The sequence below is a fragment of the Tripterygium wilfordii genome, chromosome 7 (assembly GCF_013401445.1).
Source record: "Tripterygium wilfordii isolate XIE 37 chromosome 7, ASM1340144v1, whole genome shotgun sequence".
Lineage (NCBI taxonomy): Eukaryota > Viridiplantae > Streptophyta > Magnoliopsida > Celastrales > Celastraceae > Tripterygium > Tripterygium wilfordii.
The window spans coordinates 5,392,241-5,412,275 of record NC_052238.1 but is presented as its reverse complement, the minus strand read 5'-3'; the positions used below and the strand labels follow the sequence as shown (position 1 = coordinate 5,412,275).

At 34.7% G+C, this 20,035-nt stretch overlaps 1 protein-coding gene across 1 annotated transcript; it reads right to left on the bottom strand.

Moving 5' to 3' along the window:
- Nucleotides 1-18,633: 18,633 nt before the first annotated feature.
- On the bottom strand, nucleotides 18,634-19,896 carry LOC120002513 (transcription factor TCP12-like). The gene has a single exon (XM_038851281.1). The coding sequence runs from the start codon at nucleotides 19,894-19,896 to the stop codon at nucleotides 18,634-18,636; it is 1,263 nt and encodes a 420-aa protein (XP_038707209.1).
- Between the last annotated feature and the right edge of the window lie 139 nt (nucleotides 19,897-20,035).

Sequence of the window (20,035 nt, the reverse complement as noted above, 5' to 3'; positions counted from 1 at the left end):
GTACTTAAAGGACACACCTTCCCTAGGGTTGTGGTATGATAAGAAATCTTCATTTGACTTGCATTCATTTGTAGATGCCGACTTTGCGGGTTGCAAAATAAATAGGAAAAGTACTAGTGGTACTTGTCAATACCTAGGAAATATGCTCATATCTTGGTTCTCCAAGAAGCAAACATGTGTTGCTTTGAGCACTACCGAAGCCGAATATATGGCTATTGGTAGTTGTACTTGCCAATTGCTTTGGATTAAACAACAAATGCTTGATTTTAATATGGAATTTTCAAACATTCCAATTCTTTGTGATAACATAAGTGCCATACATTTGTCTAAGAATCCTAGATATCATGGTAAAGCTAAGCATATAGACATTAGACATCATTTCATTAGAGATCATGTTGCTAAAAAGAACATTGTGCTTGAACATGTAGAAGGGGAACATAATATTGCCGATTTGTTCACTAAACCTTTAGCTAAAGATAGATTCATAAAACTAAGAAATGCATTGAGTTTGTGTGAAGCACCTTGAGAGCATATTTCTTGAATGCATATCCTTGTTTGATTGATATCCCAAGATTGAACTTGAATGCTTATTATATTTTCTTGGTGATATGTGCTTATAAGCTAAATGTATAAATTGGTATGCATGATTGAAGGGGGAGTAACCTAGTGTCATTAGGAGGCCATGGGTCACTTAGTGTGATAGGCTCCAAATTAGGTCACTTAGGTTCTATTAGTTCAATTGGTGTGTTGCCATGACTATTTGTTGATGAGAACTAGTTTTGATATTATTTGAAGTATGTTTATGGTCTTAAATCACTTTTGTGATAAAATCTCAAAAATGCTTATAAATCTTTTCCAAAACTTGCATCAACCCCTTAGTTCTCCACTTTTTGAATTATTACAAAAAGGGGGAGAGACATGATGATAAATTGCATTAAAATCATTTGCCAAAATGCATATATAGGCATAACTTAAGGGGGAGTGTATATGCCATGATTGGGAGAGAATAGATGTTAAAGTAAGGGGGAGCTAAGCTTACTTAACTAAAGTTGTATATGAGTTTCAAAATTGTTTTAAATTGATATCATTAAACTTTTTAATGCACTTTGAATTGATATTAAATTCAATTACAATCAAATAGACATTTATATCATGCATGTTTTGTAATCATCAAAAAGGGGGAGATTGTTGGACCTATGGTCCTATATGTCTAATTTTGATGATATTAAATCATTTATAAATGATAATGAAACATTAAAGCAATATTTGATTTATATGAATTGAATTTAAATGACTATATATTTTTGAGATAGTGCTGGAAATTAAGGTTTGAAAACAAACATACATGAACTAAGTTAGAGCATTAATTTTCCAATTATCATATCTTAACCAACTTAGGTCGAAATGACTTGAAACTTGAACCACATGCACATGAAGGCTTAATATATGTTCTAGGACTATAATCATGAGAAATTAAGTGCATCACATATATATTTGGTCATATGCTTAAATTCCGCCAAAACTAGGTTTTACCTAATTTTGTGCATATGTGTTCTTTGTGAACGTGGTGAACCAAATAAACTCCGATTTAAATGAAATTTCGTGTGCATCTTAGTTTCATCACTATGAACATATTTGATTTAGTAAAGTTCAAGAGAAAAGGCCATTTACACTGAGTTAGCAAAATGACTTTGAATTTACACTTAGAATTTATCGGTTTCACTATTAGTGATCAAATTGCTTGGTTGAGTGACCAAACGATTTCCGATTGTTATGAAATTTTACATGGACATTCTAATACATATAAAATGATTTATCATGCAGTAATATGAATTTTCTGGGTTGTTTTTCTAATATAATTAACCTATGCGCTCTATATGAAGCTCTTTGAGCTTACATGCAATTGGGGAGTTCTACCTCCTATTTCCTTGTAGGTTAATCATCATTGTGGTCTCATATGGCTCAGAATTCAGTATGTTCAAGAGTGGTCGAAGTCCAGTTTCTAAGAATGAGCTTGGAGCTCTAGGAAACTATGAAAAATCCTATATTTGCCAACTTTCCACTAAGGCACTTAATCAAGTTGAATGAATCAAACATTGAGGCTATTGGTTGTGGTCTTCATGGAGATACAACTCTTTTCAATCATATGAGACAAACTTTGTCCTCTCTATCATTAGTGATATATTCTTGTTTGACATTTTCACTCAAGACATGTGCTACCAAGAAAGTTAGGTTGGTGCAATCAAACAAGATCCTTGACATTTTCACTCAAGACATGTGCTACCAAGAAAGTTATGTTGGTGCAATCAAACAAGATCCTTGACATTTTCACTCAAGACATGTGCTACCAAGAAAGTTATGTTGGTGCAATCAAACAAGATCCTTGACTAAGGGATCACTTTTGAAGTCTTTGATTCAAAATGAAGGGACAAGATGACATAGTACAATCTACATCCATGGTTGATAATTAAAGAGAGTTTGAATGGTCAAGATTTGAAGACATACATTGATCAAATGGTTGTGCATAAGACAACTTTCTTGCTTGCAATTTTTGACTTAAAAAAAGGAGCATGTGCAACGTCTATATGCTCTATGGTGGAGATTTGTTTGCTCAAATCATCAATGACCAAGATTAGGAGCTGCAATGGATGGTAGAGATCAACTCTTGAAGTTTGATCCAATGGCTGCAAGCATAGGAGAGAATTGCCTTTAAAAGAGGATCTTCCCTTTCATACAACTTGGAGAAGCATTTACAATCAAGAGAGAACTTTGTTCAAAGCTTTCAAGCATTCAAGCATCCATTGTCTACTAAAATCCCAGCTTCTTCTTGAGCCACTACTCAAGGCCTTCTCACCATTTTGCTGCTGCAAAGAGAGGGTGCTTTCACTTAAGCTCAAGGTGTTATTTCTCCCAAAATCACCTCACCTTACCTACTTGAAAATCCTACCCGTGAGTGTGTGATTGTTGTTATTGAAAGTTCTTCACTTAAATAGCTTAGTGCTAGTTGTGAGAACCTTGGCTAAAAAACCCATTGAGAAAGTCCCTTTGTTAGGGCATATTACAAACATTGAAGTTTGAGGGAGTTCTTAGAAACCCTTGGTTGTAAAGTTTGAAGATTGTCTTGAAATCTTCAGTTTCAAGGGTGACCTAAAAACCCTTGTGAGTTTTGTGGAGCTCTTGAGAAAACCACATCCTTAGTGGAGGTTGAAAATCCTAGGTTGGTGAACCTAGGTAGTAGACGTAGGAGAAGGGTCTCCGAACTACTATAAATCGTTGTGTCAATTTTTGTTCATTGCATTGTTTGCATGTTGATTGACTAAGTGTTTAATTGTTTCCTAAACTATTTTGGTCATTGCAAGACCATGCATTAAAACTGATTTTCTGCCCTTGTGTGTTGATAATTTGCTTGAGGTTGATAATTGCATTAGTGGAGGTTTCTTTGTTAATTGTCATTAATTTGTTTAAATTGAAAAAGGGATTCCAATTGGAATTTGGGGACACAATTCACCCCCCCTCTTGTGTTAAACTCGATCCGTCAATTGGTATCAGAGCAGGTTAGCTAAAACTAGGAGTTATATCCTATTTGGCATATTTATGGCAAATATTAATTCTTATGGTGAGGCCGAAGGCCTATCCATGAATAGACCACCATTTTTCAATGGCTTGCAATACGGTTTTTGGAAAAATAGGATGAAAATTTTTATAAATTCCATTGATTATGATTTGTGGGAAGTTGTAGAGAATGGTCCTTATGTTCCTAGGAAACTTTTGGGTGATGAGATGGTAGATAAGGAAAAGAGTGAGTTTACTAAGGAAGATAAGAGATTACTTAGCCTAAATAATAAGGCAATCAACATTTTGCACATTGCACTTATTAGGAGTGAATTTGATTACATAGCTCAATGTAAGAGTGCAAAGGAGATTTGGGATATGTTAGAGTTGAAGCATGAAGGAACAAGTCAAGTGAAGGACTCTAAGATAAACATGCTAGTCACCGAGTTTGAGACCTTTAGAATGAAGAAGGGTGAGAGCATTAGGGAGATGTTTTCTAGACTTACTTGCATATGTAATGAATTAGAAGCTTTGAACAAACCATATGAGGAAGTTGATAAGGTCCAAAAGATCCTTAGGAGTTTACCTAGGATTTGGAAAGATAAGGTAGTAGCCATTAAAGAGGCTAAAGACCTTAGGAAGCTTAAGATAGAGGAATTAATAGGAAGTCTAATGACACATGAGTTGGAGATGTCAAGATTAGATGAGGAAGATGCACCACCTAAGAAAAATGGCTTAGCTCTTAGGATCAATAGTGACACTAGTTCGGATTCTAGTGATGATGATAGTGAAATAGGGGCAGCCCTATTAGCTAAGCATTTCAAGAAGTTCTTGAAGATGAACAAACGTGGAGGATTCAAGAATAGAAAGGCTTTTAAAGAAAAGAGAGAGGAGATAGAGAAAGAAAAGAGTACTTGCTTTAAGTGTGGCAAAGTAGGTCACTTTATGGCCGATTGCCCTAAGCTTCAAAAGAAGAAGCATAAGGAATATAGAGAGAAAGAGAAGAAGAAGGACAAAGGGAAGAAGGAGAAGAAGGCATTCAAGGCCACTTGGGATGATTCTTCATCATCATCTTCAAGTGATAGTGAAGAGGAACTCCAAGCCAACTTGTGTCTCATGGCAAATGAGGAAGAGGAAGTGTCCTCATCAAATTCGGATGAGATGGTAACATCTTCTAAACCTTCTTATGATGAGCTCTCTTGTGTTTATGATGAACTTTATATTGCTTATGAGAAATTGATGCATAAACACAAGCATGCTAAGAAAGAAGTTAGTAGACTTTCTAAAGTAGAAAAAATGCATCTAAATGAGTGTTGTGATTTGAAATCTAAATATGATGATGTATGTTTTTCACTTGATGCATTAGTTCAAGAAAATGAGGATTTAAAAAATCAATTGAAAACATGTGTTAATTCTAGTAACATTGCATCATCTAGCAATTCACATGACTTAGATGCTTTGCATGCTAGGATTCATGAGCTAGAAGGTGAGTTGGATACATGGGATGATCATGAGTGCATTATTATGCCTAACTCTTCTTCTCTACAAAAAGAGCTTGATATGGCCAATGAGAAATACAATATGCTTGAAAAACAATTTTCAAAATTTTCTATGAGTTCTTCTAAATTGGATGAACTTCTTGCATCTCAAAGACATTATCTTGACAAGAGTGGATTAGGATATGATCCTATGAAACTTAAGGACACCCTAGAGGCTAAGGAGGTCACGGTCAATGTGAACAAAAATGGTACCTACCCCAAGGGTAAGGCTAATGTTCCTAAGGGAACTACACCTAGGAAGAGAAAAATTTATGTGAAGAAGGTTTGGGTGCCTAAAGGGTTGAATGACTTTGAAAAGAAAGCATATGTGATGAGAACTTTCAAAATTGATGCATATGCCTTTATTGCTACTAACCCCAAAGGATCCAAAGTTTGGATACCTAAGGTATATTAAACATGTGTTTATCTAGGTGTGCTTAAAATCCAAATCCGAATCATGCAAATGGTATTTGGATAGTGGTTGTTCTAGACACATGACGGGAGATGCTTCATTATTCACATCATTTGAAGCAAATAAGAATGGAGGATTTGTGACCTTTGGAGACAAGGTCAAAGGTAAGATCCTAGGCTTGGGATCCATAGGTAACTCTTCTTTCTCCCTTAGTGAAGTAAGATTGGTTGAAAATTTATCTTTTAATTTATTGAGTGTTAGTCATTTAGCCGATAAAGGCTTTGATATTCTTTTCAAAAATGATAAATGTTATGTGTTTGATGTTTATGGTAATGTTGTGAAATTAGGAAGTAGAAGTGGTGATATGTATGTAATGCATTTTGATGCTATGAAAAATTCTAAAATATCTTGCTTGCTTGCTAAGAATGATGATGCTTTGCATTGGCATAGAAGATTAGGTCATATCGGAATGTCTACATTGAAAAAGTTGTGTGCCAATGAACTTATTAGAGGATTGCCTAAGTTAAATTTCAATGTTGAGCATGTTTGTGATGTTTGTGTTAGGGGTAAACAAACTAAAGAGTCTTTTAAGCCTAAACTTGATATTAGTACTTCTAGGCCTCTAGAATTGTTACATATGGATTTATTTGGTCCTAGTAGAGTTAGGAGTCTAGGTGGAAAATACTATGCATTTGTTATTGTGGATGATTATACTAGATTTACATGGTGTTTGTTTCTTGTGCATAAAAGTGATGCATTGCATGCTTTTGAAAACTTACTTAGAAGATTGCAAAATGAGCATAACTTAAAAGTTTCAAAAATTAGAAGTGACCATGGAGGTGAATTTGAAAATGCTAATTTTGATTCTTTGTGTGCTTCTTTTGGTATTAAACACGAGTTTAGTGCTCCTAGGACACCTCAACAAAATGGGGTTGTAGAAAGGAAGAATAGAACTTTACAAGAACTAGGAAGAACCATGCTTTTAGAATATAATCTTCCTAAATATTTTTGGGCCGAAGCTACTAGTAATGCATGTTATGTGAGTAATAGACTTAGCATTAGAAAAGGATTAAAGAAAACTCCTTATGAACTCTTGTATGGCAAGAAACCTAAAGTAGATTATTTTAAGGTTTTTGGTGCTAAATGTTTTATTTTAAATACCAAAGACAATTTGGATAAATTTGATGCAAAGAGTGACATTGGAATATTTTTAGGATATTCATCATCATCTAAAGCATATAGAGTATTTAACTCTAGAACTAAAATTGTGGAAGAAAGTGTAAATGTTAAATTCGATGATATGACCACACTTGCTCCAAATGTGCGTGTAGAAAATGATTTTTCAGATTTGGAACATCCTTTGAAGCACAAAAATGAAGGTACACATGGAGTACAATTGCTAGAAGAAAATGAAGATGATGTCCCTTTGGTGGAGAACTTAAGGGAGATAAATATCTCAAATAAAGAAACACCACCAAATGAAGAAAGTGAAGGTGAACCCGAGGGAAATGAAGAACCAAAAGAAGCTGAAAATGCTATGGAACAACCGGGTGTTCACAAATACAAGGTGATGAAGTCTCATCCAAAAGAACTAATTATTGGAGACTTGCATCAAGGAAGGCAACTAAGAGCCAAAAGGGACTCTACGGTCAATTCTAATCCTTTAAACTCTTTTGCCATGCTTTCTTTAGTAGAGCCTAAAAATGTACGTGATGCTTTGCATGATGATGATTGGGTGTATGCCATGCAAGAGGAGTTAGAACAATTTGAGAGAAGTAAGGTTTGGACTCTTTGTCCTAAACCTAAAGACCACACCATTATAGGAACAAAATGGGTCTATAGGAATAAGATGGATGAAAATGGTAATGTAACTAGGAACAAAGCTAGATTAGTGGCCCAAGGATATTGCCAAGAAGAGGGCATTGACTTTGATGAAACCTTTGCACCGGTTGCAAGGTTAGAGGCTATTAGATTATTGCTTGCATTTGCATGTTACAAAAATATCAAACTTTTTCAAATGGATGTGAAAAGTGCATTTTTAAATGGTGTGATAAATGAGGAAGTTTATGTTAAACAACCTCCCGGATTTGAAAGTAAGAAATTTCCAAACCATGTTTACAAACTAGACAAGGCTTTATATGGTTTAAAACAAGCTCCTAGAGCTTGGTATGAAAGATTGTCTAAGTTCTTGCTTGAAAATGGTTTTCAATGTGGTAGTATTGATGATACTTTGTTTATTAAATACAAAGGTCTTGATATGCTAATTGTGCAAATATATGTTGATGATATTGTGTTTGGTGCTACATTAGAATCTATGTGTGAAGATTTTGCATTATGCATGAAGAATGAATTTGAAATGAGTATGATGGGTGAATTGACTTACTTTCTAGGTTTACAAATTAAACAAACCCCACTTGGCACTCACATTAGTCAAACTAAGTATACAAATGAGATATTAAAAAGGTTTGGCATGAATATTTCTAAAGGTTCATCCACACCTATGGGAGTGGGAACCAAATTAGAACCCGACCTAGATGGTAATGATGTTGATCAAAAGAGATATAGGTCAATGATTGGTAGTTTACTTTACTTGACCGCATCTAGGCCCGATATTATGTTTAGTGTTTGCATGTGTGCAAGATTTCAATCTAATCCTAAGCAAACACATCTCATGGCCATAAAGAAGATTCTTAGGTACTTAAAGGACACACCTTCCCTAGGGTTGTGGTATGATAAGAAATCTTCATTTGACTTGCATTCATTTGTAGATGCCGACTTTGCGGGTTGCAAAATAAATAGGAAAAGTACTAGTGGTACTTGTCAATACCTAGGAAATATGCTCATATCTTGGTTCTCCAAGAAGCAAACATGTGTTGCTTTGAGCACTACCGAAGCCGAATATATGGCTATTGGTAGTTGTACTTGCCAATTGCTTTGGATTAAACAACAAATGCTTGATTTTAATATGGAATTTTCAAACATTCCAATTCTTTGTGATAACATAAGTGCCATACATTTGTCTAAGAATCCTAGATATCATGGTAAAGCTAAGCATATAGACATTAGACATCATTTCATTAGAGATCATGTTGCTAAAAAGAACATTGTGCTTGAACATGTAGAAGGGGAACATAATATTGCCGATTTGTTCACTAAACCTTTAGCTAAAGATAGATTCATAAAACTAAGAAATGCATTGAGTTTGTGTGAAGCACCTTGAGAGCATATTTCTTGAATGCATATCCTTGTTTGATTGATATCCCAAGATTGAACTTGAATGCTTATTATATTTTCTTGGTGATATGTGCTTATAAGCTAAATGTATAAATTGGTATGCATGATTGAAGGGGGAGTAACCTAGTGTCATTAGGAGGCCATGGGTCACTTAGTGTGATAGGCTCCAAATTAGGTCACTTAGGTTCTATTAGTTCAATTGGTGTGTTGCCATGACTATTTGTTGATGAGAACTAGTTTTGATATTATTTGAAGTATGTTTATGGTCTTAAATCACTTTTGTGATAAAATCTCAAAAATGCTTATAAATCTTTTCCAAAACTTGCATCAACCCCTTAGTTCTCCACTTTTTGAATTATTACAAAAAGGGGGAGAGACATGATGATAAATTACATTAAAATCATTTGCCAAAATGCATATATAGGCATAACTTAAGGGGGAGTGTATATGCCATGATTGGGAGAGAATAGATGTTAAAGTAAGGGGGAGCTAAGCTTACTTAACTAAAGTTGTATATGAGTTTCAAAATTGTTTTAAATTGATATCATTAAACTTTTTAATGCACTTTGAATTGATATTAAATTCAATTACAATCAAATAGACATTTATATCATGCATGTTTTGTAATCATCAAAAAGGGGGAGATTGTTGGACCTATGGTCCTATATGTCTAATTTTGATGATATTAAATCATTTATAAATGATAATGAAACATTAAAGCAATATTTGATTTATATGAATTGAATTTAAATGACTATATATTTTTGAGATAGTGCTGGAAATTAAGGTTTGAAAACAAACATACATGAACTAAGTTAGAGCATTAATTTTCCAATTATCATATCTTAACCAACTTAGGTCGAAATGACTTGAAACTTGAACCACATGCACATGAAGGCTTAATATATGTTCTAGGACTATAATCATGAGAAATTAAGTGCATCACATATATATTTGGTCATATGCTTAAATTCCGCCAAAACTAGGTTTTACCTAATTTTGTGCATATGTGTTCTTTGTGAACGTGGTGAACCAAATAAACTCCGATTTAAATGAAATTTCGTGTGCATCTTAGTTTCATCACTATGAACATATTTGATTTAGTAAAGTTCAAGAGAAAAGGCCATTTACACTGAGTTAGCAAAATGACTTTGAATTTACACTTAGAATTTATCGGTTTCACTATTAGTGATCAAATTGCTTGGTTGAGTGACCAAACGATTTCCGATTGTTATGAAATTTTACATGGACATTCTAATACATATAAAATGATTTATCATGCAGTAATATGAATTTTCTGGGTTGTTTTTCTAATATAATTAACCTATGCGCTCTATATGAAGCTCTTTGAGCTTACATGCAATTGGGGAGTTCTACCTCCTATTTCCTTGTAGGTTAATCATCATTGTGGTCTCATATGGCTCAGAATTCAGTATGTTCAAGAGTGGTCGAAGTCCAGTTTCTAAGAATGAGCTTGGAGCTCTAGGAAACTATGAAAAATCCTATATTTGCCAACTTTCCACTAAGGCACTTAATCAAGTTGAATGAATCAAACATTGAGGCTATTGGTTGTGGTCTTCATGGAGATACAACTCTTTTCAATCATATGAGACAAACTTTGTCCTCTCTATCATTAGTGATATATTCTTGTTTGACATTTTCACTCAAGACATGTGCTACCAAGAAAGTTAGGTTGGTGCAATCAAACAAGATCCTTGACATTTTCACTCAAGACATGTGCTACCAAGAAAGTTATGTTGGTGCAATCAAACAAGATCCTTGACATTTTCACTCAAGACATGTGCTACCAAGAAAGTTATGTTGGTGCAATCAAACAAGATCCTTGACTAAGGGATCACTTTTGAAGTCTTTGATTCAAAATGAAGGGACAAGATGACATAGTACAATCTACATCCATGGTTGATAATTAAAGAGAGTTTGAATGGTCAAGATTTGAAGACATACATTGATCAAATGGTTGTGCATAAGACAACTTTCTTGCTTGCAATTTTTGACTTAAAAAAAGGAGCATGTGCAACGTCTATATGCTCTATGGTGGAGATTTGTTTGCTCAAATCATCAATGACCAAGATTAGGAGCTGCAATGGATGGTAGAGATCAACTCTTGAAGTTTGATCCAATGGCTGCAAGCATAGGAGAGAATTGCCTTTAAAAGAGGATCTTCCCTTTCATACAACTTGGAGAAGCATTTACAATCAAGAGAGAACTTTGTTCAAAGCTTTCAAGCATTCAAGCATCCATTGTCTACTAAAATCCCAGCTTCTTCTTGAGCCACTACTCAAGGCCTTCTCACCATTTTGCTGCTGCAAAGAGAGGGTGCTTTCACTTAAGCTCAAGGTGTTATTTCTCCCAAAATCACCTCACCTTACCTACTTGAAAATCCTACCCGTGAGTGTGTGATTGTTGTTATTGAAAGTTCTTCACTTAAATAGCTTAGTGCTAGTTGTGAGAACCTTGGCTAAAAAACCCATTGAGAAAGTCCCTTTGTTAGGGCATATTACAAACATTGAAGTTTGAGGGAGTTCTTAGAAACCCTTGGTTGTAAAGTTTGAAGATTGTCTTGAAATCTTCAGTTTCAAGGGTGACCTAAAAACCCTTGTGAGTTTTGTGGAGCTCTTGAGAAAACCACATCCTTAGTGGAGGTTGAAAATCCTAGGTTGGTGAACCTAGGTAGTAGACGTAGGAGAAGGGTCTCCGAACTACTATAAATCGTTGTGTCAATTTTTGTTCATTGCATTGTTTGCATGTTGATTGACTAAGTGTTTAATTGTTTCCTAAACTATTTTGGTCATTGCAAGACCATGCATTAAAACTGATTTTCTGCCCTTGTGTGTTGATAATTTGCTTGAGGTTGATAATTGCATTAGTGGAGGTTTCTTTGTTAATTGTCATTAATTTGTTTAAATTGAAAAAGGGATTCCAATTGGAATTTGGGGACACAATTCACCCCCCCTCTTGTGTTAAACTCGATCCGTCAGGTTCTCCCTTACATGTCTAAGAAGATCACTTCTCAAATTTTATCTTAATCAATAGCTTTGTGTATTTGGATAAGAAATGCAGAAACCAAGACATAGAGGAGATTTCGCAGAACGGAGTTGGGGAAGATGTAGTATTGGAAAGTAAACAACACGTTCTGGTCGTTGTGATAAGTTTTATCCGTGAGGGGTTAATGTATACTAATAAACAAATTCAGTGTTTGAATACAAAACAAAGTACATGTGTGATAAAATTTATCTGAGAAAGGCTAACATATATACCAACGAATGCATCAGTTTGCTGTTTGAATCTTGTTTGGTACAAGAACTATTTCATGTCTTGCAACAATGCCTTTCTTTTTAACTTGTCGCCGTCTCCTCTCTCTCTCTCTTGGAAATAGCCGCCATTAATACAAAGATACTGATTGTAATGTTTGGATGCATGCAGTCTTCACTTGCAGCTGCTAGAGCAGATAATTTTTACTACCCTCCAGAATGGACCCCGGATCAGGTATGTTTATATTGTTAACATGAATCATCACCACTTATTTCTGTTGTTGTTTATCAAGCCTCAGTATTATAACTTCTCATTTTGGTTTTCTTTCCCAGGGTTCTTTGAACGAATTCCATGGTCAACATGCTTTGAGGGAGAGAGCAAGAAAAATAGACCAGGGAATTTTGATAATAAGGTAATTAACTGTAGACCTTTTGCTATTTATTTTGTTGTGGTTTTACATTTGTACTCCGAATTTTTTATTTTTTTTGTGTGTGTGTGTGTGTGTAGTGGCCATCTATTGAGGGCTTATGCATGCCATGTTGCCACTTTGGTATTGATTTCTGTTTTTCTTCTCTTTGCCAACAAGAAGCAAGTGGAACTAGCATCCAAAAGAAGAAAAATCAGTGCAGCTGCTGCATCTAAGTAGCTTGTGGGGGGATTAAAGCCGCCATCATGGTCACAGAATGCTGTGGCAAAGAGAAGTTGATTGATATGATCATGAGTAGTGGTTTTTCTCCATGGTTAGATTTGGAACATCTCATGTTATATTATTTTCTTGTAACTCAGCTGGCCTAGGCAGTGTGTATATATACATATATCTACTAGTTGGGTTTGTAGTTGCATAGAACTTCCCCCCCTTTCTGTCATGATGTTAAAGCGTATGCAATGTTGAAAGCAAGAGCTGTTCAGGTAATGTAATGGAATGAATGTGTTGGTTAATTTATGTGTGTAAATCAGTATATGTTATCGATTCTACTATTATGAAAGATAAAAGTCATATTAATGAGCGCTACTGGCAGATGTTAATAGATTACCTACTCTTTGATTTGAGTGTGAGGCGTACGAACCCGGTTTCGTGGTGGGAGGAGCATGTCAGTCAGTCAGCGGTGTTGTGACATTTTCATGCCAGGATCGGTGACATGATGATCTCCCCCAACGTCTCTCCATGGCCTATAAATATATGTTCTTCATACTATATTTCTTTACGTATAAATGTTTTTATTTTACAGCCAAAATTTGTAAAAAAGGGAGGGATCTCCAGCTAAATCCCAATCCTCCTGTTCCCCTGAACCATAACTCAAGTAGCCGACTCTACAAGTGTTAGTTCAGAGTCTACGCCTATCGATCATCGGGAAAAACAGCGAATTACTGTTTTGTACGAGTAATATTATATAGGGCTAGCTGTACACTGATATAATACAACCTAACACAGCCATAAGATCACGCAACTGACCAAAAACAAGCAGGCAATCCATATATATAGGATATAACTAACCCTTTTATTTTATATATATATATATATAAATACACAGATCATGTAGTAGGAGTAGCAGGCCCTTCCACTGTGTACAGTGTAAGTCATCATCCATATATATATATCTAGGCTTCTTGTTGCTCACAAGTTTCAAAACTTCAAAAAAAACTCTCCGGTTTCCTGCTCTGTTTCTTAGACAGTGCAAGATCCATGATACCCGTATTCCTATCTCCTGAACACACTCTCTCTCTCTCTCTTCCTTCTACCTGTGAATTCTCTTGGACGACCAAATTTAGTTTCTTTTATATATCTTTCTTCCGCTCTTGTTTTCTCAGGTCTATTGCATCTGCTGCTGCTTGTGTACGTGAAGGTTTACAGACTTCATTGATTATATCATATAAGAGGAAGCATTTTCAGGTTAGTCAATGATAATTTTCTCTCTCTAACACACACATACACAGGTAGATAATCGTCTGAAACATATATGGGCTTTACTATTGACAGTAATTTTCCCACTTAACACATTTTTAACTTGTTACTAATCTAAGGAAGCATAAGGTGGAAAATTCTCTCTACTTGGTATATATGGTCACCACCAAAGTTTCACACTCTATATGATCTTTACATAAACTAATTAAACGCATTACCTCAAACTAAACCGCTTTCCCATGACCATGCACGTTAATACATGCCTTGTTTTTGTTTTGAAAAAAAAATAGTTTTGTACATAACAATAAAATCTATAGAAATATGAGGAGAGTGGTAAATTATTATACCTTGTCTACTTTTTGGAGTACTATCATTCATTAATTAAAGGGACCACTAAAGCAGTTCTCTATTAACCTAAATAGGCCTGCCACTACATGCACCATCTTTAACTTTTAACATTAATCTGGTGAACGCTACGTTTGACTTCATTAGTTACTCCTTGCTGCCCCCAATTGTTAAGATTAAATGTCCCACATGGTTTGGTGAAAGCCTACATGTGGGTTATAAATATAATTTGAGGGTCTTTCTAAAAGATAAATTCGTGCAGACCTTGAGTTCACAACGGACAATATTTCAAGTGGATTCAATTGGTGCAAGCCTTTCCATCTTCTTATATGCATCCCTCTCTATTTATTCAAGTTATAACATCAATATTGTTGGCTTTTCTTGGGTGGTGTCGATTTTTTATTATTTCCTTAATTAGTTGTTGTCCTATTTCCTCATTTTAAAAGATAAAATCTTGCGGATCTTCGGCCCGGAACAAACAATATCTCAAGTGGATTCAATTGAGTCAAATGGTCCCACATTTCCCTTCTCATCCTTCTCAATTTCTTCAAACTATAACATCAATATTGTTGACTTTGCTTGGGTGGTGTCTTTTTTTTTTTTTGTTATTTCCTTAATTAGTTGTTGTCCTATTTTTTTACGTATTTTCTGTCATCTTTTTCAATTTCTGATTCTGGGTATGACATATTTTCCAACATTGACCTATCAAGAAAAGAACTTATTTTACGGCCAAGAATTAATCGCAACCGTTGATGTTGTAAGTGTTGTATTACACTTGAAAAGTCAACACATGACCGTCAAGTATCACCGTTGAAAAGTCAAGGCCTCCCCCCACCCTTTCTTTTTCATCCCCTCTAAAAAAACCACACATACACACATACAATGTATATATATAACTAGCTAGTAGAGAATTATCTGCTAATCTTCATTAACCATTCTTATGATACGCGGGACATGCATGCGTACACAGAAGGCTTACTATTTTGAGTTTATTAATTAATTAGCTTCCTTAGATGATTTTTCATTGGTAATTAAGTAGTATTTTGGCACACATCTAGGTATGATTGAAACCAAGCCCTCATCTTTTAATGATCAAGAAGTACTATTACACAAGCTGTGAAGGTAGGTACCCAATGCTGCTTTCTAACTTACAACTTAATATATATATATATATAGTGATCATTGACTAACATTTTATTTTTCTGTACAATTCAATAAGTTTATTAATAATGAGATCTTATTTACAATAGCTATGGCATGATGTCGGCATTTCACTTCATTGAGAACCATATATAATCGAGGTTATCCAATAGCACTAGGGGTGTGTAGACGTTGAGAATCTATAAATAAATATAGCATAGACTGTATGGTACAAAAGAAAGCAATATATTAATCATGAAAAAGAGCTGCATCACTCGTATTGTAAGGGCAAATGCAATGGTAAAGTTTTATTGGGTTAATAAAGATGTTGTTTTTTGCTGATGTGACTGTATTATAAAATGTGTTTTGTTTATGTGGTTGTATTGGGATAAGTGTTTTACTGATGTGGATGTATTAATATTTGATGTTTTGGTGTAGTTTTGCTGTGGATAATATGGAGAAACGGAATGTTGTTGGCCTCCATGTTGGGTGGGAAGAGAAATTGTATAGAAATTTGTATTTTGTTGATGTGGTTGTATTGGAAGATGTGCTTTGCTGATGTGATTGTATTAGAATACGTGTTTAACTTAATTTTTTGTGTAATAGAGATGAGACCGGGTCAACATTTTTGTTAGTCCAATAAATAAAAAACCATTGCATTTGCCCTAAAGGACACCAACAATGTTGGCTTTTTTTAGTATGGAGAGCAAATACAGAGGCAGAACAGTTTTTAGAGTTATTAGATATATATGAGCAAAATATAAGCTTGCCTTTAAGAACTATACACTACTTCTTTCTTTTTTTTATATTTGAGGGAACTGATCATCAGCAAATAGTTGATGAGTACCTATATGAAACGAGTTTGGAAAAAAAAAATTAGAGTTCATTTGGTTTGTTTGTTTTTTATTTTCGATTTTCATTTTATGTTTTTCATTTTTCATTTTCTGTTTTCTATTTTCTAAGAAACAGAAAACATGTTTGGTTTGTAGTACCTAAAAATTGTTTTCTATTTTTTGTTTTCTATGTATCATGTGAGATAATTATTGATTATAAATATATATCCTACTTAATATCTAACATAATTTTTTGACATGAGATAATTGGGGGTCTTTAGGGGTCACAAAATGGGGGATGTCCAAAAACAAAAAAATTTCTCTGGCTTAAAATCAGGTTCGGGTCTAAATGCAAAAATCTTGCTCGATTTACTTGTCCGAACCATAACCCGGATTAAGTTTTTTTCAACTTACTTGTCCGGATTTAGCCAATTAAGTATGTCCGAAATCCAATCCGGATTAGGGTTCGGACATGTAACAAGTTGTTCGACCCATAACCGATTTTTTGTCACTCCTAACAATATCCAAGATGGCAACCCCAAATTGATTGATTTGTAGTCGGGGGTCATGATAAAGTTGAGGATAAATCAAAAAAGAAATGAAATCATCAAGTGCGTCTATGTGTGTGTATATATATATCAGAGTGTATATATATGTATATATGTGTGTGTGTATATATCGGAGTGTGTATGATGACTGCGTGTGTGTGTCTGTGTCTATGTATATATATATCAGAGTGTATATGTGTGTATATATATATATCAGAGTGTGTATGTATGTGTGTGTATGTATGTGTGTATATATATAGTGTAGTACAATCCAAATCTCTGTTATAGCTTGTATCTGCAGATTTTCACTTACGAAACTTTGGCGACGGAGCCACACAGCTCCGCGTTTTCAAGTGAAAACATGATTTTTGACGTTTTCTAAATTTTCCAGAAAATGAGTTTTCCTTTCCTGGAAAATGAAATTGAAAATGATTAACCAAACACCATTTTATATATTTTTAAAATTAAAAAAAAAATGTTTGCTGATGAGTACTTAAATCCAGAGAAACTTCTTTGAGCAATATGTCTATGTTCTTGGCCCTAAGAGTGTGTTTGGATTGAGGGATTTGAGGGGAAGGGAGAAGAAAAGAATGAAAAATACATTTCTCTCTCTCATATTTAGATAGATAAAAAAAAATAAAAAATAAAAGTAGTTTAATTTATTAGTTTATCCTTATTTTTTATGTTTAAGTGTTATGTTCAAGGGTAAAATAGGTTTTAAACTTATAAATAAGTTAATTAGTAATCTCTTCCCTCCAAATGACTCCATTTTGGGAGGAAAAAATTTTGACAAAAATTTAATGAAATCTTCCTCCCAAATCTCTCCCCTCAATTTTCTATAAATTATCCAAACAAAGGAATTGGAAGAAAACTCTCTTTCCCTTCTCTTCTATTTCCTCCAAATCCATCAATACAAACACACTCTAAATGGATAAGTGAAATGATAGGGCATATTTGAAACAAAAGTTCAATCCCGATCATTGGCATTGTTTTAGTTTTCCAATACTAGCATGAATACTTTCCAATGATGTCCAAACTATTCTTAACCATAAATAACTTGTATTAGCAGTACCTAATATCACATTATTTTGCATGTACATTTTCAAGTAAACAGTACGTCAGTACCCACATACATATTGCCTAAAATTAACACAATTATGCATGGGTGTCAAGAATTTAGAATTTAGTTAAATATTATAATTCTTAGAGTGCAATCTTGACCGTTAATTTTAATAAATTAACCTTCAATGAACATAAATTTTTCTTTCTTTTAATATATGCGTATTATTTTTAGTGAAAAAACAATATATAGTGATCAATACCATGCTTCTTCAATTCTGTTTCTGAATTTTACACATTCACGTAGATTTTTCTTTAATGATATCCATCGATTCCCACAAAAAAAAAACACATTTTTTGTGCGTGTCAATACAATTTTCCCCTGTTATACGAGAATTAGATGAGTTATATAATGTTATTACTAATTGATTGCAACCTTATCAGATAGAAAGGGAAAAAAAAAATGTGATGGGTCCTAGAAGAAAGTTAACAGCAGCTGCATACCTAATTAATTATTGAAGTGAGATTTGAGGAAGAATGAGGTGTAATTAATGAAAATATATATAGCACGCTCATTGAATCATCCATGACATATTGCCAGTATAAAATGTTTTACAATTTAATTGGTGCATGTTGAATACTGTCGGAATTTTTGATTTCTGGAGATGGTGAGAGTTCATGATCTTCATTCCACTACCGGTAACATGTTCATTGAAGAGAAATCAAAACCATCAAACCAAACTTTTGTTACCTCATTCTCTTCAGGGAAAAAAAGGGTTTTCTCTTCCTCATGATTCTAATATAAGCAGCCATATTTGCTGGGAAAATTAGAATTTCCGGAGAAGGGGTTTTCCTGCTGCAAGAATTGATGATCAGAATGCAAAACAATCTCTGATGAGGTGAGGCCGGGATAGTAACCTGCAGGGTTTTGTTCTGAGAAGGAGGGGTAAAGTACTGAATTAGGGTTTTGCATTGGAGAATTCAAATTAGGGTTTTGTTGTTGGCCATTTGGGTTGGTCATAAAAATTGCACTAGGGCTTTGTTCTTGATGATGATGATCAGCATTACCTGGTGAAGGTATTGTGCTTTTGAGTGCACAATAATATGAATCATTGTAGATGCCCCAATTTGCAGGAATCATCACATCCTTGGATTTAGTCCCAGCTGATCTTGAGATCCCAATGTTGTCAGTAGTACTGCAATTGAAAATTGAACCTGGATCAGTAGTAGTGCCCAAGAGTTTCTCCATTATGTTGACTGAAGCCATCTTATTCCCTAGGAACTCATCATGACTTGGTGCTTCATTCATTTTTTGGCCCAAATCCAGTTTGATCTTCATTTTCTCCATTGTCCTCTCCCTTGCTCTTGCCCTTGCCTTGTCCCTCGACTCTCTTGTGTGCAATAATTGTACCACCCCTTGTTTTAGTTTAGCCATTTTTTTGCTCTTCTTCTTCTTCTCTCCACCAATAACATTTCCACAAGACTCACCATCACCCACCTCCACCTCTCCATCATGAGTAGTACCACCACCACCAGCAGCTGCAGCAGCACAGGTAGTGAGATCCTTGATAGCAGCCTTTGATTTAGAGAAGAGCCACTCAATGGTTTTGCTTGCTTTGTCAAAACCCAAAATGTCTTGGAGATCAAAGAACTTCCTTGCAATTGGGAGTGACAGTCTCATTCTCCTATCTCTTTGTCCCTGAGCAGTGTAGATCTTGCTGTGCCTGTCCTTCTTCCCACTCCTCCTTTTACTACTAATTGACGTCTTCTTCCCAGCAGTACTACTTCTTGTGATTAAATTTGTGGCCACATCATCATGAACCTCCATTACTATCTCACCAGACTTTGACCCCTGCATCTGTTGTTGTTGTTGTGATAACAAGTGACTCAAATCACTCAAAGGAAAATGATCTTGATCATCATTAATGTCAAGAAATGGTGCGGTAAACTCCAAGAATGGTGCTGGGCTAATGTTAATTTCTTCATGTATGGAGGAGCTAGGGTTTCCATTAGTGTTCATGGATTGGTTGTATGAGAAGAAGCTGCTTGAAAGAAACATTGATACTGAGGATATACCTAATAATTAATGAAGATAGATATAAGGTCCTTTTCTTTGTCCTTTTTTTTAAAAGAAAAAATTAACCAAGTGTGTGGTGCAGCTTAGATAGATAGATATATATCTATATCTATATATATAT

Excerpts from the sequence above, each read along its gene's own strand:
- LOC120002513 (XM_038851281.1), bottom strand. The coding sequence starts at position 19,896 with ATGTTTCTTTCAAGCAGCTTCTTCTCATACAACCAATCCATGAACACT.